The 25,657-nt window shown below is 35.6% G+C and overlaps 1 protein-coding gene across 7 annotated transcripts in view; it reads left to right on the top strand.

Moving 5' to 3' along the window:
* Positions 1-25,657, top strand: part of CKAP5 (cytoskeleton associated protein 5) — an 84,893-nt gene that overhangs the window by 12,555 nt on the left and 46,681 nt on the right. For 5 of the 7 annotated variants that reach the window (XM_031942608.1, XM_031942606.1, XM_031942601.1 and 2 more), the window contains 10 exons: positions 5,062-5,293; positions 9,303-9,396; positions 12,678-12,871; positions 13,652-13,858; positions 17,753-17,924; positions 18,498-18,630; positions 19,653-19,753; positions 20,725-20,838; positions 23,666-23,770; positions 25,516-25,605. In XM_031942608.1, coding sequence (XP_031798468.1) covers positions 9,340-9,396; positions 12,678-12,871; positions 13,652-13,858; positions 17,753-17,924; positions 18,498-18,630; positions 19,653-19,753; positions 20,725-20,838; positions 23,666-23,770; positions 25,516-25,605 — 1,173 coding nt within the window. In that variant the 5' untranslated portion in view covers positions 5,062-5,293; positions 9,303-9,339. The remainder of the gene's footprint in view (positions 1-5,061; positions 5,294-9,302; positions 9,397-12,677; positions 12,872-13,651; positions 13,859-17,752; positions 17,925-18,497; positions 18,631-19,652; positions 19,754-20,724; positions 20,839-23,665; positions 23,771-25,515; positions 25,606-25,657) is intronic. The other 2 variants (XM_031942604.1, XM_031942605.1) reach the window with 2 other exon arrangements.

Here is a 25,657-nt window from a genome sequence, read left to right as displayed (position 1 = left end):
TAATTGTGCTGCTCCTTCAGGTCAAGCGTCCTTCCTCGAAGCAGTTATAACTGAGTCTTCTAGTTTTTTTCATTTTTGTCTTGTTTTTGCAGCCACCAACCTCAACCTTTCTGAGTTGAACTTATTAACAATTTGTAATTCAGACCTGATGTTTTTAAGTGGGCAAAAGTTAACTTCTCCAGTTTCATTAAACTCATTCTGCCTTTGCAGTAGTGCCTCCTTGGCAGGAAGCAAGGGCCCAGGACTGTTAATCAAATCCACATCTTTTGTATTGTGGTAGTGAAGAGCTTTTGTAGGTCAGGAGCTTGTGAATTAGAAATTTTAAAAGTCTTAATGCTCTTCCCAACTTTTTCCCTGAACAGGCATTTTCATTCCCCTTCTATTTGTGATCGTTTCCTCTTTGCTGGTTTTACCTTTTAACAGTCTGAAAACAGAATATTACAATTAGAATATGAAGAGTTAAACTTAAAGGATTCTGCCTTGGCTCCTGGAATAGTAGAACACTACTAGATAGACTGGGAAATCAAAAGATCTGAGTTGTATATGCCATTCTGATTCTAACCAGCTTTATAACCTTGGGAAATTAACTTTCCTTTCATGAGAGATCAGAAGATTGGATTATATAGTCACTCTTTTTAGACTCTGCGATCATAGTGTCACTGAATCCTTGTTGGTTGCCTAAACATTATAGTGAAAATTGGATCATTTGGAATTTATTCTGGCTTTATTATATGACTTTGGGCAAATTTCTAAATTTCTCTGCAATTAGTTATAATTAACAATTAACAAGTTCTTCCCTGAAGTGCTTTGAGAATTGTATTTTAATTCTTTTCAAGACGTTTATATATAAGCATTATTAAAAAAACATCCTGTTTTAACATGTTATTTTAATATCGTTTCAAGCTGTAGTTAAAATGTCACTAATTAGGGCCTCGAATTAAGTTAGAATTGATAGTAGTTTTAAGATGGACTACTTTTGTTTAGAAAATTATTCATATATGGTGCATATCAGTAATGGGAAATCTTCTCTGCACCCTCTGTCTTAGAGATGGCTCATAACACAGTGGATAGAGTACTGAGTCACTTATTTTCTCTGTTTGCTTCAGTTTCCTCAACTGTAAAATGGAACTGATAATAGCAACTAGTTTGCAGGATTTTTGTAAGGATCCAGTAAGAAAATATTTGTAAAAAAATGCTAAACATAGTGTCTGGCACATAGTAGGTGCTATATAAATTCTCCTTAGTTCCTCATCACCTCCAGACCTTAAAATTTCATCTCCACTTAGTCTCTAATTTATCTCTAGCCCTGACTTCTTTTTCCAGTTCTGTTCCACATATCTCTCTGTTAATTATCTCCTGTATCTCCCATTAATACCTCAAACTCAACATGTTCAAAACTTGACTATTTTTGTCAGTGTTAATTATGCTGAAACCTCATCTTTGATTCTTGATTTTCATGGTTGAAAGTCACCTTGGGCCTTTCTTGTTCAAACTATATCCCAAAGTTATCTACACTATAACTCACCAGCGATTGTTCAGCTTCTGCTGAAGACCTCCATGATTTCTTAAAGCCAGTCATTGTAATGACATCAAGCTGAAATAAGCTTCTGCAAGTTCAACCTGTAGCTCTAGTTCTTGGACTCTCTTTCCCCTACTCTAGTCTCTCAGGTATAGTTATCTATGCACTTCCTTTCCTTTTGTCTGGACTGAACATGGTTGTCCTCATCTACACGTTCTCTGGTTTGTCAACATTGTTCTTAGTTTTATTCAGAAATTCAATCCATTGCCAAGGGGTTTACTATTTCTAATTCCAAAATGCCTCTTGCATTTGTCTCCTTTTCCATCTTCACTGCTACTATCCTTCTAGTCCTTATTACTTCATACTTGAAACTATTGCTGCAACAGCATCCTAATAATTTATCTGACTTCTCATACCCATTCTTATCTATAACATGAAGGGCTGTCACAGTATCTTCCCTAAACTTTTGCCTTATGAAACATTCTGGCTTCCCTACTACTTCCTGCCCATCCCTACATCATGTCATTGCTCTCTAACCATTATCCTCATTTCCCTCCCATTGGAACCAAGATTCCACTTCCCTGAGTCCTCCAGCTCTAATAGGTGTTTGCCTTACCTTGTTGAGATCTAGACCTCTTGACCACTTCCTTATTGGTTGGTAGTCAGTGAACATTTATTAAGCACCTACTGTGTGAGCCACTATACTTAATGTTACAAAGTGCTGGAGTTATAGAGAAAAACAAAAAGTCTTTGCTGGCAGAGAGCTCACAGTGTAATGGAGAAGATATTCAAATAACTCTCTCTATAAGATAGGATAAATTAGATAATCAAAGGATAGGCACTAGAATTAAGGGGTATAGCATCCAGCCTAACTCATTCACTCCCCACTTTCTAAAATCCCTTTTATAAAATTGTTTTATTCTTCCATTGGCAGGTTAGCTCTTTAAAGTTTGGAACTGTCTTACTTGCTTTTGTTGTATCTCCAGGAGCTAGCAGCACCTAAAGCATCTAAATGAGCAGGATCTTGCTCTTTGTTAATGGCCTGTCGGGTCAGTATACACAAACAATGTATCTGACATCCAGAGTCTTTCTATATGTTCCAAGACTGGGTTATATTTTTTCCAGTTTTTTCTGATCTTTCCATAATTTGTACTATGGTAAATGGACAATTAGCTATTGTTTAAACAGTTCCTTAGTTTTCCAGGTCCTTGTTTTTTTTCTGTTGTATTTTTAACCCCACCTGTGCTTTTCAAAAGATGTAGCTCAAAGAGTTTTCTCTTTCATAAATCTTACACTGACCAGTATTTCAAAGTGATCTTTTCCCTCTGAATTTTTGTAGTCCTTGATAATACAACTCTTACAGTGAATACCACATGTTGCTTTTTATTATAGTTGAAGAAATCTTAAGTGAAACAAATGCTTATTAGTCACCAGGTATATGCCAAGGCCTGTGCTGAATATAGGTACAGAGATTTATCAGAGGACACACAGTCTGCCATTAGGCAGCTTAGTTCTTGCCTGGTGGGAAAACACATGAACACAAATAAAAATGAAACTGTTTAGGCAGTGATGGGGGTTTAGGTCCCAATCAACAGCTGGAGGCCGGCAGGGGAGATGTTTTAGAGGTGGTACTTGAGGGAGGGCCTTGGGGAGAAGAAAACATCCTTAAAAAGAGTTCAAAGGGGAATGGGAAATAAGATTGGAAATAGATCATAGAAGTCTTAAATGCCAGAGCAAAGGGATTGTATTTTATTGCAGTTAATAGGGAACCATGGAAGGTCTTTCTTCTTCGACTTTGGTTTCCCCCCATCTGTAAGTGTGTAAGCTCTTTGACAGTAGTGAGCTCTTAGCCATCTTTGTATTCCTATCTCTTAGATGTTCTAAGTATTTGTTGAATGAATGAAAATTGGGGTAGAATATCTTAAGTTACAGAAGAGATCAAACCCTTTTGCTGACTTCTCCTGCCCTCCTATATGTAGCTGGTCATGTTTCATTTCACTTGGTAATAACCTATCTATAGTTGGAAGAAGCCTTAGGCCCTGTCAGGACTGCCACATTATCCCTAACTTCGTGGCCATTTCTAGTCCTTTCAAAAATTGTTCCCTCGTATACAAACTAGGGATGAATAGTGCTACCACCTGCTTGACCTCCTCAGGTTTGTTCAGAAGAGGTCATTGTAGATGCACTTTAATATTTTTACAAAGAGAAATCCTTATTGCCTTACTAAAGATATCCCGAGGCTTTTTCCTGAGCAGCATTTTGTTTATCTAGTTCTAAGTATATAATTGGAAGGGGTACTTTTAATTTCTTTTAAAATATACATTTAAACTTGAACTTAGAATGACCTTTCCTTAGTTCAAATCATTACCCTGAAATGTCTGCTGAAATGACCAGTGGTTTGTAGGAATACTGGGACTTGAATAAGATTTTAGTTCAAAGTTCCAATGTAAACCAACTATTTTGAGGACCCAAGCCCATAGGTTATGGGTTGGTCTTCTGGGTTCAAAGACACAAGTTTGTGACATTCAGCCCACTTTATCTGTCTGTATCTATATCTCCAAAATCTGCAGATTAGGCCAAATGAAGACAGAAGAAGGCCTCCATTGAGCCCTGATCCCTCTGTAGAGACCTGATGGAAGATTAGGGGCAAGAGAATGTCTTTTGTTTGTATATGGAGTGCCTATAGGGATGAAAGCAGAATCTTGGGGCAGCTGGATATCTGGATGGTGCAGTAGATGGAGCACCCTCCCAGGAGTCAGGAGGACCTGGGTTCAAATTCAACATCAGACATTTAATACTTAACTAGCTGTGTGACCCTGGGCAAGTTCCTTAACCCCAATTAAGCCACAAACACTAAAAAAAAAAGAAAAAGAAAAGATCTTAAATTGGAGGTTTCAAACTAGGTTGCTTTTTAAAAAATCTTTTTAAAACTGTATATCAGTATAATTAATTTCCTTTTTGATTTTGTGTATTTTTATTTCATGCATTTAAAAACCTAATTTTGTGAAAGATTCCATAAGTTTCACCAAACTGTCAAGGATTTCTAATAAAAGGATACAAATACCTCCTTTTCCACCTTTGACCCCTGTCCCCTTTGAAGCCTTTTTTTTTTTTAATTTTTATCTCTTGTCTGACTCTAGAAGGGGAGATTTTTAGATAGAATTGCCTTACAGTTAAGAGCATCTATTTAAAAAAAAAATGTGTCATTACAGTTAGAATGTTTCTCTTAATTACATTATGGCATTTTTTTAAAAATTAACTTCTAAAATACTTTCAAATCAGAAATTGGTGGGTAGAGAAACTATTTCCAAAGTCTAAAGACTTAAGGCATGTGTCATGATTAAAAGAAAGTCCCAAAATCTGAGTGGTTTTATTTATAAGATATGTTATATTCAACTGTGTTTATTGACTTGTTATCTGGGATTTTTTATATACCTCTAACAGGAGGGAGGGGGTGCTTTTGAAATAACGTGTGCAGTATTGGTTTATACCTGTGACCCTGGGAATTCTATTTTGTCTATTTTTGTGTTTTCTTCTTTCAGGATCTGATGTCCCAAGGCAAGGCCTTATCATGATTAAAAGGAATGAAAGTGTCTACTGTCAGTTGCTAGGTTTTGACTCCAGACCATAATCCTGTTCATAAAAATCCAGGGATTTTTGTCTACAAGGCTTAATGAAAGTCTCACTCAGATGAACTGTGCTGAGTCTGGTAGTTTATATATGAACAACTAACTTCTCTTGGAGAGGTGTGTGCATGCATATATACGTGTATGGGTAGGTATAATATATACAAACTAGCTGGTATTAGATGTTGAGTATATCACATGTACTTGTTTATCTTGGTACTCTAAAAATCTTTTTATTTTCTCTAGGGTATTCTTTTATGTTATGATGCAATTGGGTAATCAAGATCATGTTTACTTAAACAAAAACGTCCCTCCTCTCCTATTTAAAGAAAGAGTGTTGCTGGCTTAGCAAATAGAAAGCTGTAGATCTTCAATTCCAGACAATCTGAGATGAACCTTTAACAGTGACTGTATAGCCCCGGGCAAGTGATTTCACCTCTTGTGAAATTTAGACAACTCTCCAAAACTTATCTTCTCCTTCATGAGTTACACTTGTAATTTAAAAGAAATCGTTCTATTAAAAAGTTGCTTTAAAATAAAACATCTCACTATAATTGAGCCTAAAACCTGATATATTTGTATTTTAAGAGTTATTGTATTACGCGGGAATTTTCACTTATACCCTTCATACTTCTCAATTTCCTTTTTGGCTACCTGCAATTTAAAATCTGCAATAAATGTAGCATTCTTTGAGCGCTGGCCACAGACTATTGCTGAATTAATAATAGTTTTTAAAATATGTTTCAGGGAGCATCTCGGAATCAAAAATCCCCAAAGTGCTCCCTGTTTTCCAGTTGTAAAATCCAAACTCCCCTCTTCTTTCTAATTCATTCTAGGCCTGACTCACTGCTCATCTTTAGTGTCTATCTAGGTTATAAGTACTAATGGATTAATTAATGATGGACAGCTCTTGGAAAAAGATGTAGGCAAGTTCTGTAACAGACTGCTGAAAAGAGTACCCACCAATTGTTTGAAAACCATAATAGAAGGAATCATGTTGGGTGGGTCCTCTGTGGAGCATTTATAGAAGGATCATAGATTTAGGAGGAAGCACACGGTGCTAGGCCTGAAGTCAGGACTCATCTTCATGACTTCAAATCTGGCATCAGCACTGACTACCTATGTGACGCTGGGAATATTATTTCACCCTGTTTGAGTCAGTTTCCTCATCTGTAAAATGAGCTGGAGAAGGAAGTGGCCATTCACTCCAAGACTTTTACAAAGAAAAACTCAAAACAGGTTTACAAGGAGTCAGACGGAATTGAAATGACTGAACAACAACTAAAAAGACCCCATTGATTTAGATTCAAGCGGGACCTTAGAGGTCATATAATCTAATTTCTTCATTTTAAGAAAATAAATTTTCTCTATTGACTTAGTACATTTCCGTCACATTTCAAAAGTGCAGAATTTTGAGGGAAGAATTGGGTTTGCATCTTGGCTCTTAATACTTGTTAACAGTGCAACCATGACCAAGTCGCCCTCTCTGGGCATTCGTTTCCTTATCTATAAAAGGAGGCTGTTAAATGAAATGATTTGCAAAGGTCTCTTTTTGTCCTAAAATTATATTTACTGGAATATCATCATATAATTCTCTGATGGTAACTGATAATTTGTGTCCTGATTTTTTATACTTGAGATTCTTTTTGGAAAAAGAAAATATAAGATTTAGGGAAAAATTTAGTAGCTTAACTAGGAAATTTGACTTTCATGAACAATTCTTAGAATTTTGTTTTCAGATGTGTTGTAAAATCCTTTGGATTCTTTTGGATTTTTATCTTATTTGTACTGAAATTATTCTTGTCTTTTTTTTTAAACTTACACTGGCATGGTTCATTAAATATACTAACTGAAAGTCCAAAATAACTTACCCAAGTGGCAGAGTAAGGTTATTTTATAATGTATTGCCCAGGACAAGGCTCGTCTCTAATTTCCTACAGTCAAATTGTTGGGGTTTTGTTGGTTTTTTAGTCTAAACTTAAAACAAAAACAAGGATGGGGTGAACAATGAGTTTGTTCACCAGATTCTAAAACCCACAACTAAGGGGAACCCCTTGAAGTTTAAAGAAAATAAAATATTTAATCAAAAGAAAGTATTTTGAGGGCAAACTAGGTGGCATAGTAGAGTACCAGCCCTGAAGTGAGGAGGACCCGAGTTCAAATTTGACCTCACTTAACACTTTCTAGCTGTGTGACCCTGGGCAAGTCACTTAACCCCAATTGCCAAAGCAAAAAAGAAATTTTTTTACATAGAAAAATGTACACTTACCCAACCTGGCACTCTTAGGCTACAGTCTAAAAAACAAGTTTGAGAAAAAGTTTAGATAAACACATGGATTAGGAGGGAATGATTAAAGAATCATTTATTAAGCATTTATCATGTGCCTTAGGTAGAGATACAAATAGAAAAAGATAGCCCTTGCTCTCAAGGAACTCAGTCTAATTTTCAGAAAAATGAATAATTAAAAGAAAGTTCAACTACAGAATGAGTATTTGGAAAGACAGGTTGGGAGGTTAACAAGGGATCTTTGGGTAACAGTAAGTCAAATTCTGGGAGACTGCAGGGGACAGAAGCAGGACAAGACAGTCAGGCTTGATAGCCCTCCTTGTACAAAGAAATAGATTTCTTGACTCCCATCAAAAGGTAGAAGTATAATCTGTGGCCATGAAAAGGGTTGGGGTTTTTTGTTTGGATTTTTTTGGATCCTAAACTAAGCAGGCGAAGTGAATTTCACATGTATAGCCTCATTTAGTACCGAGTAAATTCCTACAGTGAACAAAAGATGAGTATTTCATCCTATGGTCACCATTTTCTCAATTGGTGTCTGCCAAAGGATGTCTAGTGAGTCTAGAAAGAGGTTGGGTACAGGTTGTTAAGGGGATGTTATGTATTTGATCCTAGAGGCAATAGAAAGCCATGTTGTTGACATGGTCGGGTCTTTGCTTAAGACAATCACTTTGTGGAAAAAAGATTGGAATTGGGAAAGATTTGTGGCAGGAATAGCAATGAAGAGGCTCTTGGGTTATTGTAGGCTGAGGTGATAAGGGCCTAAATAAAAGTAATACCTGTGGGAGTAGGGAGAATGGGCGGGAAATGAGAACTATTGTGGAGGTAGAATGTCAAGATTATATTCTATATTCTTACCTTCTGGCATTCATCAGGCCAGTCAAACTAACCTCATTGCTCTTCACACGTAGGATCCATGCCTTTGACCAGGAGGATATTCTTAAAACAAACGGTCCCCTTTAAAACTCCACTTAGATGCCACTTCTTTCTTGGTCTTGCACAAGTGTACTCTCCCAGTTACTAGTAGTGCCTTTTGCCTAGGATTGCCTTGTATTTTTCCTTTAAATATATTTTATATTTAGAATATGTATAATTTAAACTTTTTGATATCTAGGACTATTTTTTAAATCTTTGTATCCATAATAATAAGTGCTTAATAAATATTAGTTGATTTGTGGAAAAATAATTACAGAAATTATGTCAATTGAACATAAACCAGTATTGGATAATTCGTGGGATCTATCAATAAATGTTTATTAAGTGTCTGCTCTGTGTCCACCAGAGTGCGAAGCCCTAGAGGTACAAGAACAAAAGCAAGGAAGTCTTGCCCTTCAGGAGTTTATAGGTTATGGAAATTGGGATGGGATATGCACATATTAGATTGTATGTGATTTTGAGTGGAAGGTATTGGCTGCATCGACAAAGCCCTGTATTTGATCACTTATGTGATTTATGAGTTTATGAACATGAACTTGAACAGACTTTGAGTGATAATGGAGAATAGAAGGATCTGACATGCAGTGGTCCATGGGATCACAGAATTGGACATGACTGAACAAGAACACTGAGTTCTTTTCTAAAACCTTGTTCCTTGAGTTCATCAGTGATTTTAGGCTCCATTTCAGAAAGCTATAAATTATAGATCTACTCACTCTTCTGTAATATTTTTAAAATATTTTCTTTCACATTAGATCTTGATGTCCATCTTGTTGTACAATGCTAACACAATGAAGTGAATATTTAACCCTAAGTTATATTCTTTGTGCATGTGTTGTATGACAATGTGCTCATTTAAAAAAAAAAAAAATAACACTTTTAAGATATTTCCTGATTGAGGTTAGTTAACAAGTACCTATTTTTACCTGACCAGGAGTTCTTCTTCATTCTAAGAAAAAACTGGACACACAATGGGAGACGACAGTGAGTGGATGAAACTATCTGTTGATCAGAAATGTGAACATAAGGTGAGGTTCTTTTCTCCTAAACTTTCCCTCTATTTTCTATCATTGGTTTACTAGCATTTAGTGGTTTGTTAATTTGGAAATAGTGGCATGAGTATTAAATTGCTAGTTTGTATCAGTAGAGGGAGCTTCTACACAAGGAGTTGCCCACAGGGATTTAAAACAAAAAGAAAGTAAAAAAGAATTTAAATCCTCTGATTATGCATCAGGTATTGTTGAGTATTGAATATATATGTATACAAATACAAAGTGAGGAAGTCCTTGCCTTCTGAGAACTTAGATGCTAATAGAAGAGTAGTGACCAGAGAAGGTCGTTTGGGGCTGGCTTAAGGACATCAAAGTGTGACGAATACTGATTTGGCCAAGCATCCAACCCTGGAGGATGGGCATGGCAGTCAATTCTTTAGGACTATTGATTGGGTTACTATTCTCCCAGCCAGAGGTGGAAAGTGAAGGTGGGTGCTAAGCAGCAGGAGGACAAATGACAAGAAACTAGTGGAGATGTCTAGACAACAGAGAAACAAGCTCACCTTATAGCTCTCTTGTTATATCCCAGTTTAAACTGAATGCCTGGCTTTGGTTATTTTTATATACAACATTCAGCTCAAGAAAATTTTAACTTTACTTTCTTAATTTATATAAAACAAGACCCAGCTTCAGTATTATAAGAATATTGCTAAAAACCTGCCTGTATGTAATTTCTTCAGACTACATTTAATTTGTAGCTAAGATACTGAGAGGCAATATAAAGTTTTTTTTTTTCCTTTAAACAATTATTATTATTTTTTTTTATTTAATAGCCTTTTTTTTTTACAGGATATATGCATGGGTAACTTTATAGCATTAACAATTGCCAAACCTCTTGTTCCAATTTTTCACCTTTTACCCCCCACCCCCTCCCCCAGATGGCAGGACGACCAGTAGATTAAACAATTATTTTTACAAGTACTTTCTGGTTACTCCATGATCTTATCCTACTACCTCTAATTTTTTCAACTCATATTTTTTGAATAAACAGGCAAAAATTAGGCTTTGTTGAAGCTTTTTGCTTTGATTTAAAATTTGGGCGAATCAATTTTCTCCTAGCATCATTCTGCTTAACTTTCAGAGTTGATTGGTCTGGTTATTGAGAATGTCATAGGATCACAGACTCGGCATGGACTCCTTGGACCATTGGTCCATGGACCATTTTAGTCCAGCCCATGTCTGAACAAAAATCCCTTCCACAATATTTCAAGGCAAGTAGGCATCTGACCTTTTGGGGAGACTTCTAGAGACAGGGCACTCATCACTTCCTTTTGATTAGCATAAATTATTAGGAAGGTTTTCCTTACAACTATTAAAGCATGTCAATTAATGCTAATAATTTTACCTTGCTTCATTGTTGAGAAAAAAAAATTTTTTTACACTTAGATTTGTAGTTGATTAAGCAATCCAAGCAGTTTTATATATTTGAAATAAAATTCTGAGGGCCAGGTTGCTATGAATATTTAAATGTCATCAGTTTCCAGTGCAAAAAAATATTAAATTTGAAAATTCACTTAACTAAACCCAGACATCCTGTTTGTCTGCCATGCTGGATATAACTGAGGTGTTATTGTATTTGGTAAGGCATGGTCTGATATGACATTTCATTTTGATTTCAAGTTTTATAAAAATTGTTGGCATGCATTAACTTTTAAATTGAAGCAAATTTAATATAAGATAGAAATTTCTAAAAATTATAAAAATTACTGCTTATTGCAAGGAATGAGAAACTCTTTTTCTTTGAAGACCTTGAAAAATATACTTTAGGAAGTCATTCTGGATGGTCTTTGGTAGGTCCACTCCAGGATGTTGTATCATTGAACCTAATTCTGGTCTCTGTGTCCACTTATTGTGCCTAAATGTTCTCAGCTGTAAATGAGATGATCCCTTAGGTCATTCTCAGTTCTGGGATCCTATAAATTCTTGTGTCAGAGTAGAAACAGAACCCAGAAGTCATTTGCTAGTATAGTAGGTATTATTCCATTTTTTTTCTACTTGATTTTTAAAAAATCTCCTGTAACTTAATTACCTCCTTTATTTATATTTATTTTGTGTGCTTAATACATGACTCATTTAAAGAATGGAAATGTTCAATAGAATCTGAGTGTATATCACGAGGTCTGTGGCATCATTTGAAATGAATTTGTATTCCTTATTTTGGTGAAAGAGCATTGACATTTTTCTGAGGCATTATAAGCGGTAGCAGAGCAGAGTGTTGAGATCCAAAAAGACCTTGGTTAGTACACTCTGACACCACCTGTAAGATCCTGATTAAAACTCTTTGTGCTCTAGACAACTTTCTAAGACTCTCAGTTATAGAGAAGGTGCTGACCTGCATCAATAGATAGATGGTGCTTATCCTGTACCAGTGAATTTACAAATCTTGTCCCTGTCTTATTGCAACAAATAATGAGTCAAGAACTTTTTTTTCCTTAAGATGAATTTTTTCAGTATATCTCCAACTAATTTATTTAGTTAGAATGAATAATGTGCAAATTTTTAAGCCATTTCTCCCATTTTGAGAGAAGATGTTAACGCGGTAATTCCTTTTCTCTTCAGTAAAGATCTTACTGCTAATGAATATTCTTTCCCTTGACTGTCTGAACTTAGGTACAGGAAATCTGTTCCCTTTTGTTTTTCCTTCCCCCTCCCACATCTTTATATTTCTCAGAGCCCCAAGATTACCTTGTACTCAGTAGAAATTCTGTAGCTATCTGTTGACTGAGTGACAAATCACTGGTGACTCCCTAAATGCGCTTGAAACTTATTGGCTACAGTTAGCAAATTTCTGATTAAAAATTAAAATGTGTGATGATATCAAGTTTCTTGGCAATTATACAAGCAGGTTTTTGAAGCAACCTTCTACATCAGGCAGCGTCAGCAGCATGATTTCTTAGCTCTAATAGCTTGAATATCAAGAGGAAAAAAAATAAAAGGCGCGTAAGCACGAGTTCAGTGTTCAGACATCATGGCCTGGAACTTGAGATTGTTTCAAGTTTGGTTTTGCTCTGTTACATTAATAGAACTTTTGCAAATTACTTAGTATCCTCTCTTTTATATCTTAGTCTAAATTTATTACATTTATTACATTTCCTTTTTGCATCTAGAACAGAATATAATGTGATCACATTTACATTACCAGAAAAAGTTCATAGTAAGCAGGAAAAAGGTATTAAATAAGCTTATTTAAAATCTGTATATCTATAAATAAAACTTTTTAAACTAAATAAAACTTTTTAAAACTAAAAATTTTTTAGCTGTGGAAAGCAAGGTTAAGTGGATATGAAGAAGCCCTGAAGATTTTCCAGAAAATAAAGGATGAAAAAAGTCCAGAATGGTCCAAATACTTAGGATTGATCAAAAAATTTGTGACCGATTCCAATGCGGTGGTTCAACTCAAGGGATTAGAAGCTGCACTTGTCTATGTCGAAAATGCTCACGTGGCTGGAAAGTAAGTAATTTCTTTCCATTTGTTCTGAGTCTAGGTGACTTCTTTTTATATACAGTGTCTCAGAGATCTCAGGACAGTTTTAAGCTAATAAACATTCCTTGAGACTTTTGGAACATCTTATATCTTGTCTTCAGTTATTAAGATTTTACAGTATTTTACTGGAATTTTCATTTTCTTGAAATTAAAAATACTGGAGTGATTTGGAATAATTATATATGGTTTGATAGATAAAATCTAGGTTAGGTTTTATTCAAAGAATAAACCTTATGTTCACCTTATGTTTCATAAATAGAAAATATACTTGAAGTAAAAGGAAAACCTGACAGGATTTGGGGCTCATTTAAAATTTTTTTTTAAATTTTAAACTTAAATAAGAACAAAATAGGAGCGAAATAGTAAAAGGGGGGGGAAATATTGCCTTGTGTACAGCAGAAAGAACACAAGAAGATTCAAAATATCAATCAATTTCCATTTCAAGAAAGCTTATGTATAATAAATACATTATATTCAGAGCTGTCCATCTTTTCTTTGCTTCCTTGTAAGTTTTCTGTTGCTTTCTGTTGTGCACTTTTTGCTTTTTTCTCTTCTCTCCTTCTTGTGCTTTCTCCCCTTTCCCCCTAAGAATACTACAATTAAGTTTGGACACACACACACACACATGTATACTCATATATACCTTTGGATTAATTCTGATACATAAACATATATTTTTCTTTGTGTCCACTTTGTAGCTTTTCTTTTGTAAACTAAAATGAATCTATTTTTCACTGTGTATTTCAGGACTACAGGAGAAGTTGTGTCAGGAGTCGTAAGTAAAGTGTTCAACCAGCCAAAAGCCAAAGCAAAGGAGCTTGGCACAGAGATCTGTCTGATGTACATAGAGATTGAAAAGGGGGAAGCTGTGCAAGAAGAACTTCTAAAGGGCTTGGACAGTAAGAACCCCAAAATCACAGTCGCCTGCATAGAGACGCTGAGGAAAGCTCTCAGGTGAGCTCTTGGCTGTCAGGAGAAGAGCCTTTGGCAAACTTTACAGGCTCTTGAGTATGTGCTTTGAAGAGCAGCCAAGCTTTGGGTTAAAGTCGGTCTGTTATCAAGCCTTACACAGAAATGGGAACCACTGGGACTTAACTTGCCCAAAGTAGTATGGGAGAGTGTAAGAGTTTTGTGTAGTGAATGATGAATTTTATTTATTGTTTGTCTCATATCTTAACTAAATCATTTCCTGATTAGACTAGGTTATTACTGATCTCAGTTTAAAAATTTTACCTCATTTTTTATGTGTGGGAATAGATTATCTTGTTTAAATAAAGTAAGTAAACCATTTTTCCCACCTCAGCAGTTGTTATTTCAAAGGGTTGAAGTGTTGGCTAAAAGCTATATGATTGGGTTGAGACAACAGCCTTTCGTTCTAGGTTTGGATTTTTTTGCTAAAACAGTAACTTAATTCAGTGCCCTCTTAAAACACATTCTGTGACAAATTCAGTGAAAAGGCAGCATATTGACTAAGAAAATCACAAATTAAACATTTCCCAATTTCATTTTAATCTGATTTGGGCCCCATACTGGGGACTTGGCCTTCAGTTTGACACTTCTGCTGTACATCTTTCATAGGAGCATACCACTGCAAAACAGAAAATAACTTAGGCTGTTGTGCAATAGGTTATTTCTCACTGGCTTTAAATGAACTCTTCTGTGAATGGCATCTTTTTTGGGAACAAGCAGCTGTAATGTGCTGTGGAAGTCTGAATTAGACAAACCAAGAGTTTGTTCTCCTTTGGCTAATCTGATGCCATGTCTCAGTAATTTCCATATCTGAATAACTTTGGTGAAATGCTGGATGGGGGGGGGGGGGCGATAATGATCATCTCTGTGATCTGACAAATACTCTTAAATCTTTTTAAAAAGTTACTGTCATGAGAGTTTGTACTATGTGAAAATACTAAGCTCAGACTCCATTAAGTCCTAGCCAATTATTGATCTTTTAAGGAAATTTTTAAATCTTCTTACAACTTCACTTTGGTTAGATATTTTAACATACAGTAGATATTTTCCTTGTACCATTCATTACTATGGGTCTTGAAAATTAAAATATATGTTGTCTTTGGAAATAGTCATTAGTAAATCTTTAGCTAACATTAGGAAAAGAACTAACTGGCTATTTGGTTTCTGTTCTTGCAGTAAAATTCTTATGTATGTGTGTATATGTATGTATATGTGTCAGTATGTATGTACAGTATGATGAAATTTTTTTTTAAATGAGCTTTAAACTTTTAAAACGACCTATAGAATCTAGCTCCTCTTATTCTTTTCCACTGTGTTCACTGCCTTCTTTTTTTCCTATACATTCAGTAGTGGAATGGACACAGCTTAGAGGCAGAGTCCCAATTCCTATTTTGAGTCCAGGAGTGGTGCTAGAATCTCCCCATCCTTCTGTAGCTTCTCCTAGGGTTTGGATGGGGATAAGAGAAGCAGCTATATGTCATTCTTGGTGTTCCTAATATCTAGGACTATCCCAGTTTAGTGTGGTCCTCTTGCACCTTCAGAGCAATTTAAAACTCATAGTTAGGCCTGAAAACCAACCCTTCCTTCTCTCTTGAGTATCCTTCAAAACTCTTAGGGCAAACCTAGATCTTGAAGGACATATCTCTCCAAGTTATTCTGTTCTAGCCTGTTGGTTGATGCTGGTTCCAGAAACATCTCTAATCTTATTTTTTGGAGTAAGCCTACATATTTTTATGTGACCAGTGTCTTTTAATTGTTTGTTCACCGTTTTTTTTACCCCCAAATAACAAAACAAATCTATTCTGTTTGGGTCCTGTTATCTGATTTTTCTGATCCCTTATCCATGATAGTCAGATGTGTGAAATGTTTAGGAAAACACACCTTCACTTTAAGAGAAGCAGAAGTAACTTGTTTGAGAAGATGTTGTAGCTTAAAACTTCATGCTGCCAGGGTCCTGGTGTGCATTGGAACCTGAACCTTGAAGCAGAATCAGCAACACTTTTAATTAAGGTGATCCTCACTGTCCCCATGACCCAGGGCTAGAATAAACTATATTAATTTTATTCTGGACAATTAATGTTGAGAATGCTAAATAATGATGTCTAAATGATGTGTGTTTGCTTAGGTGAACATTACACTGTTTTGTCTTCCCAGTGCCTTGTCTACTTCATCTTGTAAATGCCTTACAAGCCCTAACTTTGGATTAATTCCATCTTAGGTGTTCGGTGAAATCAATATCTTCCTTCTCATGTTTTCAGACTACCGAAGTGGGGTCTATGACATAAAAAAGTTAAGAAGTCCTCAGCTGGTAGATTCCATCCTTATCCCGATTGTATTATTTTTAGTAGTCACTGCTGGAAGCAGCTGGTGGGACAGTCAATGTCAACAGTAATATTTTGAGGACTTATATGGGAGGGGCAGTTGTGAAGTGCTGGTGTGAAATAAACAGTAGCTAAAAACCATTACATTGAATTCCCAATCCCTGTATTTATGCCCACCTGCATTTTTGATTTCCTTCACAAGCTAATTGTACAATATTTCAAAGTCTGATTCTTTTTGTACAGCAAAATAACGTTTTGGTCATGTATACTTATTGTGTATCTAATTTATATTTTAATGTATTTAACATCTACTAGTCATCCTGCCATCTAGGGGAGGGGGTGGGGGGGTAAGAGGTGAAAAATTGGAACAAGAGGTTTGGCAATTGTTAATGCTGTAAAGTTACCCATGCATAAAACCTGTAAATAAAAGGCTATTGAATAAAAATTAAAAAAAAAAAAAAAAAAAAAAAAAAAAAAGAAAGAAAGAAACAGTCTTGGAACCTCAGAGACTGTCTAGTCCACTTCACTCCTATTAACAGATGAGGAAACTGTGCCCCTGGGAGTTAATGAACTATGGAGTATGGATTTAACCTGAGCCCCATTTCTCTGCTCTTCACTGAGTATCAGACTCTTATTTTTAGGTGCTCCTCTCTGATTTTTCTGTAACACTTGTGCCTCGGATCCAGATCATCTCTTTACAAAAATGTCATAAGCAACTGAAAAAGCTACAAACTGCCTGATGGAAAATTAATAATATAATGACACGTTGAAGATTTTTTTTTTTTAATTCAGCAGCATGTTCTTAGGAGTGTGTGTGTGTGTGTGTGTGTGTGCGCGCACGCGTGTGTCCTTCCTCATCCCTTAGAAATTGAATTGAAGTTTAAAAAATCAGATTATAGGTCTACTATCTTAAAGTTTAATGTTTTGATTTGCTAAACCAGAAAATTTATTTATTTATATTATAGAACTGTATACATCGATTGTTACAGAAACATCTTGCCCTTCTCCTTCCTCACCTCACTAAACCCTAAAGCTGCAGTTTGTTTTTGTTTTTATGTGCTGCCAAAACACTGGTCTTTGTAAAATTTAAAATGATACCTAAGATAATTAGGTTTACTAAATGAAACCTCTTGAAAATCTATTGATCTGGATTAGCTTCATTGTGAGGACAATAGCAGCAGGAGGGAGAAATGTTTGAGATCAAAGGCAATAGAGAACAATATCTTTGGAAGACTGCTTCTGAATATTTGTAAAGATGGGCCTGGATATCTATGTTCTTCTTTGTCTTATGCCTCTTTGTCTTCCCAGTCTCTCAAGGTTGTGGCTACTTAATTGTGAGTATTAAAGGGCAGGCATTTATTAAATTCTTGTGGATTAAGTTCTAGGAATACAAAAATAGAAATGAAACAGTTCCTGCTCTCAAGGAGTTAATACTCAAAAACCATGTACATTTATATATGTGCAGAAAAAATATAAAGTATATTAATACACACTAGGAAAGTGTGTAGATGGCTAACAATTACAAACTTATTTATGTTTTTCAACCTTTTCCTTTTAGTGAATTTGGTTCAAAAATTATCTTACTTAAGCCAATTATCAAAGTGTTGCCAAAACTCTTTGAGTCACGAGAGAAGGCCATTCGAGATGAGGCCAAATTAATTGCGGTGGAGATTTACAGATGGATTCGGGATGCTCTGAAAGCTCCGTTACAAAATATAAACTCTGTCCAGGTGAGGCCCCATCTCCTCTTTTTGTCATTGGCCACATGAATAGACATATTCTAGTTCAGAAGAGAGGGCTGTGTCATAAATGAGTTCATTCTCACATTTTCCTTGTCTTTGTGATATTCTTGGAGCATCATTTGTTTTCTTCTACTGGTGCTCATCCCTGTCAGTTTACTGTCACTCTGGTAACTAATGGGATAGAACATCCTTATGTCCCTATTGCTAAGGGACAGGACCTTAAATATGTCATGTGAGGCTTTTGAAGGACAAAATATGAATCATAAGTGATGCTAACTGGTTTTCTATATGAATATCTTCGTTTTCCTTTTTATAACCTCATCAAATTGGGAAAGACTTTTTCTCTCTCTCATTGGTTCATAATAAACACAGTGAATATTAAAAGTTCAGGCTCTTCTTTGTAGGCAGTTTGAAGATTAATTCCCTGTAGCACATTGGATGCAATTTAGATTTTTCTCTTTTTGCTTTGTTCGGTCTGTATAGAATAAACATATCTCATGTTGACATTGTCTAGTGATGAAGATTTGGAAATAAGTTCTAAAACAAATTATGGTTTTGTAGTTGAAGGAACTAGAAGAAGAATGGTTGAAACTGCCCACAGGAGTTCCTAAGCCTACGCGGTTCCTACGCTCCCAGCAAGAGTTAGAAGCAAAGTTGGAACAACAGCAGTCTGCTGGAGGAGATGCTGAGGGAGGTAAGCTCTGTGCTTACATGCCTGATTTGTGAACAATCTCATCAAAGCCCCACACCTCCCATGGTCTCCCTTTTCAGCCTTAGCTGCTTATTGGCACCTTGGCTTCCTTTAAGGCCCAATCCTAGTACTCGCCTCTCTCCTTCCTGTCCATCCTGCCCATCCATCCAAAATACTGGAGAGGTTTGCCATTTCTCCAATTCATTTTACAAAAAGGAAACTGAGGCAGACAGGGTGAAGTGATTGTTTCTAGGATCACACAGATCATGCTGGAGGCCAGATTTGAACTTCCTGACTCCAAACTCTGTGCATTCTATTCATTGCACTGAGATGACCAAATGAATTCTTTGAGACTTGTGCCTCTTTTTGTATCTCCAGTGCTTAGTAGCGTACCTGTTAACATAGTGGGAACTTAATAAATGCTTATTGACTGACTGACCTATATCTTCTCTTTTTTTTCTCTACCTACTGATTTTCTATCTTTTAAACTGAGATGCTATCTTTAGGAATCCTTACTTTCATTCCTCTTTGCTCCATGGGGTGATAATACATACACATATACCCGGGCACACAGCTGTCTGGATTAGGGCCTTTTTATTAGAATGAAAGCTCCTTCGGGATAGGTAGTGTCTTGTTTCTCCTCTTGCATTTAGCATAATATTAGTTCAGCTAATACCGTATTAGCACAATACAGAAGAGATATATATATATATATATATATATATATATATATATAGAGAGAGAGAGAGAGAGAGAGAGAGAGAGAGAGAGAGAGAGAGAGAGAGAGAGAGAGACACACAGAGACATTTAATAAGTCCTTTGGTTTTGAATTATGAAGCTGACTTTTTGATCTTGAAACTCATAGAGGCCAGCAAAGTCATGGAAGGCTGCTGTAGATTAAGAAAGTGTTTGATGGATGCTGTCTATGTGACTGTTCCCCTTCTGTCCCATAAGATCCAGAGGAAATATAGCAAAGTATTGAAACTTACTCCATTTTACTTTCTGAGTTTCCTTCTTTTTTGCAGGAGGTGATGATGGTGATGAAGCACCTCAGATAGACGCTTATGAACTGTTAGAAGCTGTGGAGATACTTTCTAAACTTCCAAAAGACTTTTATGACAAAATTGTAAGTTACTAATAAGTAAGTTACTACTTGCTTTTTAAAGATGATTTCAAAATAATCAACTATTAAGTTATAAACACTTACTAAAGCATTTCCCATCTTACAATCATGGGAGAAAATGATTAAGATGTGTCCATAATGTAAGGAACTGGCCACTAAGAGCAATAAAAATTTAGATTGGTCTGTGATTACTAATTTGTAGTCATGCTAAAAGCTTTGAAAATACATATCACAATTTCTGCAGATGTAATAAGGAATTTCTGTGATAGTGATTCTTAGTTGTAATGGGCTGAAGCTCGAGTTGATGCACTGAGGTCCCAAGCACTTGAGGTTAAATAGTAATTGGACCATACTCTATTATATATATGCTTGGAGAAAGAATGGCCCCCGCCCACTCTTTGTGCAAGTCCTGATGTGTTGTATAGGAAATGACGATTTTGATGGGTGGAGGCAAAGGGGCAGAGAGAGAGGCGGAAGAGACTGCTGGCTGGCTTCTTGTCACAGCAGTTCACATTGCAATCGCGATCCTTCTTCACCTCCACAAAGAATAAAGATTGAAGATTTCCCCCTAACCTGAATTCCTGATTCCAGCTGATTTTAAAAACGCGGTCATCACACTTAGTGATTTCTTGACTGTTTGAGACTTTTGCTTAGTGTCATTTTCTTAAATAAATAAGCAGATCTCTACAATACTGTATAGCGATTCCTATTATGGTGCTTACTCACTGTAAAACATAGGAGATTTCCTTAGGAAAAATAATTTGTGAAGGAAAAAATATCCTTGAAAAGGGTCATGGTATTAATAAGCTGCAATGCTTCAGTTTCAATCTTAACACTTTACTTTACCCTGCTCTTTGTAACCAACATGTTGTTCACACTTGTTCAGCTTGTTCCTATTGGGCATAGAGACCGAGCTTTTATACTTGTCAATAATGTATAAGCTATATATGTGACTCTTATTGTGTCTCCTGCAGGAGGCTAAAAAATGGCAAGAGAGAAAAGAAGCTCTGGAAGCTGTAGAAGTGCTGGTTAAAAACCCCAAACTGGAAGCTGGAGATTATTCAGACTTAGTAAAAGCACTGAAAAAGGTAAAATCTGAGCTGTTGGAGCATTAGTATGTCTTCAAAATAGAGATTCCCATCATGCTTAGCTTTTCAACCCTTACTGTTTTGTCTCAGTAAAAGTATGATTACTAATACTTTTTGAATAAGTAAGCTATGAATGTTTCTCTCCTAGAGTTGATTGTGTATCCTCTTAGGTTAGTTTGGGGTATTGATTTTTCTTTTCAGTTATTTGAAGCAGTGACCATTATCTATTTTTAGAGTGCTTGCATTTAACAGGCTATGAAACAACTTTATGAAGAGGGTTTTTCACTATTCTGCAGAATAGCCCATTTAAAATAGGTTCTATTTAGCAGAATGAAGCTCAGTATAAGAACAGTGCTTTTGTTGTGGATGTCAGATGGGCAAGAAAATGTGGCTCTGATTTCAGATTACTGAGGCCCAAGTTGAATATGGTTGTAGATCTTTATATTTAATGGCTTTCTAGAAAATGGAAAATACAACTCATACCTTATAGGGATAAGAGTACGGACTTTGGGGGCAGCTAGGTGGCGCAGTGGATAGAGCACCAGTCCTGAAGTCAAAAGGACCTGAGTTCATATCTGGTCTCAGACACTTTAACACTTCCTATCTGTAACCCTAGGCAAGTCACTTTATCCCGATTGCCTCTAGATTTAGGGGGTTCTTCCTCATTAGGGGCTTCAAGTAAGACAAGAAGTTGGACCTGATATCTTGTAGGGTTCCTTCCAGCATTAAGCTTGGCAAGGGCCTTGCTATGCATATTAACAGAGACGCTGTCATTCTGAGTCCCATGTCTGTAAAGTGAAGTAAATCATGAAAAACATTAAAAAGTCCTGCTTGCTGCAGACTTCTGATATGAGAGCATACCAGACTTTGGGCTTGTGAATCTGAATTTAGCTTCACAGCAAAAATCTTATAGTTCTCCATAGGCAGTAGAATGTGTTAAGAGAGAACACAGGAAAGACCATTTCTTTTATAGGCCATATTGCTACTATAGGAAGAAGTGTACCAGGCTGGGAACCTGGAGGCCAGGGATCTAGACTTGGCTCTGGTGCTAATTAGCCATGTTCAGCTGGACTTTTCACTTAAACTCTCCTTCTGTTTGCTGAACAGAAAGCACTAGGTACTTTGTGGAACCTTTCCAGTTCTAATGATTTGATTGTTTCACTCCTCCTGCGTCTTACAAGGGAAGAAAAATCAGTTCTTTCAGGTGTTTTCTATTTTGTCTTTTCAGAGGGAGGAAAAGTAAAATATTTATTTCATCTCCTCTTTAAGACTAGAGGTTGTAATATTTGATTACAATTTGTTTTTAAATATATGATTCCATTACTGTATTACAGCCCCTTGATTCCCTCAATTCTCTTATGTTCAATGAAAAGGAAAGATGGTGAAAAAGAAACATCAAAAAGACAAGGAATAAAGTGAAAGAAGAAGAAAACCTGAAAGAAAAGTTTTTTCCATCCTCCTATTTCCTCATTTTTTATGCCTAAAGACACCCTTGGTACTAAGAACATGAATCCCTGTCACTGTTTTTCTCACGTGAAAACTGTTTTCTCATGTGAACTTTGTTTTGTTATTTTGTTTTGTTTTTTTTAGTCTTTTAGGGAATACTTTTCAAATGATATTTTTGTCCTGCCAGATTTCTAGTTTATACTACAAGTACCGTATTACCTGGGTTACCTTATTTTTTTCTTTTGATTTTGCTCTCTTTAATTGAAATTTACTTTTTTCATTGCCAAAAATCTCCTTTACTTGTCAAATTTTGCTGGTATTTCCTTTTGTTTTCCCCAAAAAAATAAACAGAAAGAGAATAGAATGGAATTTTAAAAGGAACAGTAAGGCAGTGTTGGACTACCATTTTAAAATGGATCTTCTCCCATTAAAAGCAAGCTTTATAGAGTATGGATTAATGGTTTCACATACAGTCCTCTTTCTGTACTTTTTAAAAGAGCAACATTTGTGTTTGTTGATAAGTCTTAAATTCATAATAAAAAATAGAATATTCCTTAAAAATAATATTCAGGGGGCAGCTAGGTAGCACAGTGAATAGAGCACCAGCTCTGAAATCAGGAGGACCTGAGTTCAAATCTGGTCTTTGTTATTGTTCCTTTTCCTAAAAAAAATTTCAATATTCATTATGATATATTTCTTTATTTTTCATTTTCCCACTAGTATTTTTTCCATCCTTATGTGACTTGTAGAATTTCATTACCATTATATTAAATCCAATTATGCTTTAACAGCTACTTGACACAAATGAGTTTATATAATGGAGAAATTGACTCAAGGGGACTCACAAAAGAGGCTTTTCAACCTGAGGCTCCCAAACCCCCCTGCTCTTTCAAGGACATGCTACAGTAGTATTGGAAACATCTAGATTCCCCCAAGAGACATCAGAAAGGACCTAACATTGGCTGTCTTCAGGTCTCATGAGTTAAAACCAAAATATTGTCAATAAGGGATTCTTTAAGGAGTTTCCTCCAAAATTACTATCTCCCTTTAAAATCGTGTTATTTTGCATGTCATGTTTTAAGGGAAGTTTTCATATTTGTCACCCACAGGGTAGCACTGGCTGCCTCCTTTCTAGCCTCTCTACCATCTCCAAAAGGGAGGAAGTTGCCAATATATAAAGTTAAGCTTTTATGTGTCTTTTGGTCTTTAGGGAAAGGACAGAAAAAAATATATATATTTGACATAAATTGTGGGAGGATCCTCAAAACTCCTTTATCTACCAAAGAGTAAATATGCCAGGGAAGATATGTAATGACTCCATACAATGACTTTTTTCAAAATTTTTTTATGCTAGACTAATACTGTTGTGTTTTGTTTTCAGGTTGTTGGAAAGGATACTAATGTTATGTTGGTGGCTTTGGCAGCAAAATGTCTTACTGGGCTTGCTGTTGGGCTCAGGAAGAAGTTTGGTCAATATGCAGGCCATGTAAGTAGTAGCCCATTGGATGTGGGGCATCTGGGAACCAGCAGGGGAAATGATTGTTTATTTTGTTTTCTGTACTTAAAAACAAACAAACAAACAAAAAAAACCTTACAACTGACAAATACCACATCCTATGTTTCAAAAGACAGATTACTTTATTAATAAAAGAATTACTTCTAAACATTCTTTCATATTTATTGTATTCTCCTCAACTATCATGTTGATGTATACAGAGCATTCTAATGAAAAGCCAATTTTAGGGGTAGGTAGATGGCACAATTCATTGAGCACCAGTCCTAGAGTCAGGAGGATCTGAGTTAAAATCCAACCTCAGGCCTTTAATACTTCGTAGCTATGTAACACTTGAGCAAGTCACTTAATCCCAGTTGCCTCACAAAAGGAAAAAAAAAAATTTTTAAGTTAATTATGACAAGTAAATTGGCAATGTTGATATTGAATTAAATACTAAATCAAAATAGTTCAGTTCTATTTTGTTATTTAAAAATTTAGAGATTTAAGCTAATTGATGCCTTTCATGTTAAGTCTGCACAGTTGGAAATGAATTATTAGGATATGAAATCTCTGTTAACTAAACCATTTGAGTTCAGTAAAGTTTAATAATTTATAGACATAAGTAATTTTTAGTTAACTGAGACAATTCTGGGCAGTTATGTCTCTTATTTAACTATGGGGTTCATGTGAGATTTGAAAATGGCATTCTGTTATTGGAAGCCTTAGTTTTGAATGGATTCAGATTCTTAGTCAAATTGATCGTTTTAATACCTAGGTTAACATAATAAATACTGAACTGAATCCTTATTATGGATATATTTCATTGCATGTGGTTACAATATTTAGCATCATGCTTACAATATTTAGACTTTACTTACTACATTAAAAATAATTTCAGAGATTCTTCTTGTATAACACCAACTTGATTGACAACATCATGGATTAAGTATAAGTATCAGGACCCAATTTTTCTCAGTTTACATTAGTTTAGAGAATTATAAAAATTTTTGTGTAACTTTCTATCAGGAGCAATTTTTCCCCCCAGAGATTTTATAATTAAGCTGAGGGTGTTACATTTCTTTTTAGTCTGAAATCTGATGATAACTTTATAACAACTGTCACAAAATACAAACTTGTTTTAATAAAACTAAAGAATTATGGGCAGGTGTTTTTAGTTTTGTTTTTTTTTTTTTTTCTAAAAGGATATAAAGAGATAACAGTGACCTGTCTCGGCATACAAATATTTTGTAAATTGGTCTAGGCAGTTGTAACAATTTTGGTTTGGATTCCAAGTTTGTAGTTTTTTTATAAAAAAAAAATGAATCCTATGATCTTCATTTTAATGGTTGTTGCCAATTGGTACTTTTATCTCCTTATTTCATGAAGCATTCATATAAAATGAATTTCCTTTATGTATCAATTTTGAATGGAACTTTTGCCCTTTGAAAAGGTGTTCCATCTAGTGTTCTAGGTATTAGAAACATGGGAAAAGGAATAGTAGCCTTGATAGATTTTTAATTGTTGAGTTTGAATAAGCTGATCTAGTCATGATCTCTCTTTAATTAATATATATATATATATATGCCTTTCCTCAGCTGGGTTGTTTTTTGTTTTTTCATTTCTCTCCTCTTAGTGCGACAGGATGGATCATTTTAAATTAGCTTGTACATCATAATTCTTTTTCCTTCAGGAATTGTGAAATAGTTTCATTCAACTTGAGCTGCCCCTTTTCACAGGTAGTACCGACCATCCTGGAGAAGTTTAAAGAGAAGAAGCCTCAAGTAGTGCAGGCTCTCCAGGAAGCCATTGATGCAATCTTTTTAACTGTGAGTTAGTCACATTCAATATTGTGGTTGATGTGATTCAGAATTGATTAGT

The sequence above is a fragment of the Sarcophilus harrisii genome, chromosome 6 (assembly GCF_902635505.1).
Source record: "Sarcophilus harrisii chromosome 6, mSarHar1.11, whole genome shotgun sequence".
Classification (NCBI taxonomy): Eukaryota; Metazoa; Chordata; class Mammalia; order Dasyuromorphia; family Dasyuridae; genus Sarcophilus; species Sarcophilus harrisii.
Note: the sequence above shows the minus strand (reverse complement) of the source record. Positions and strands in the feature narration are given on the sequence as shown.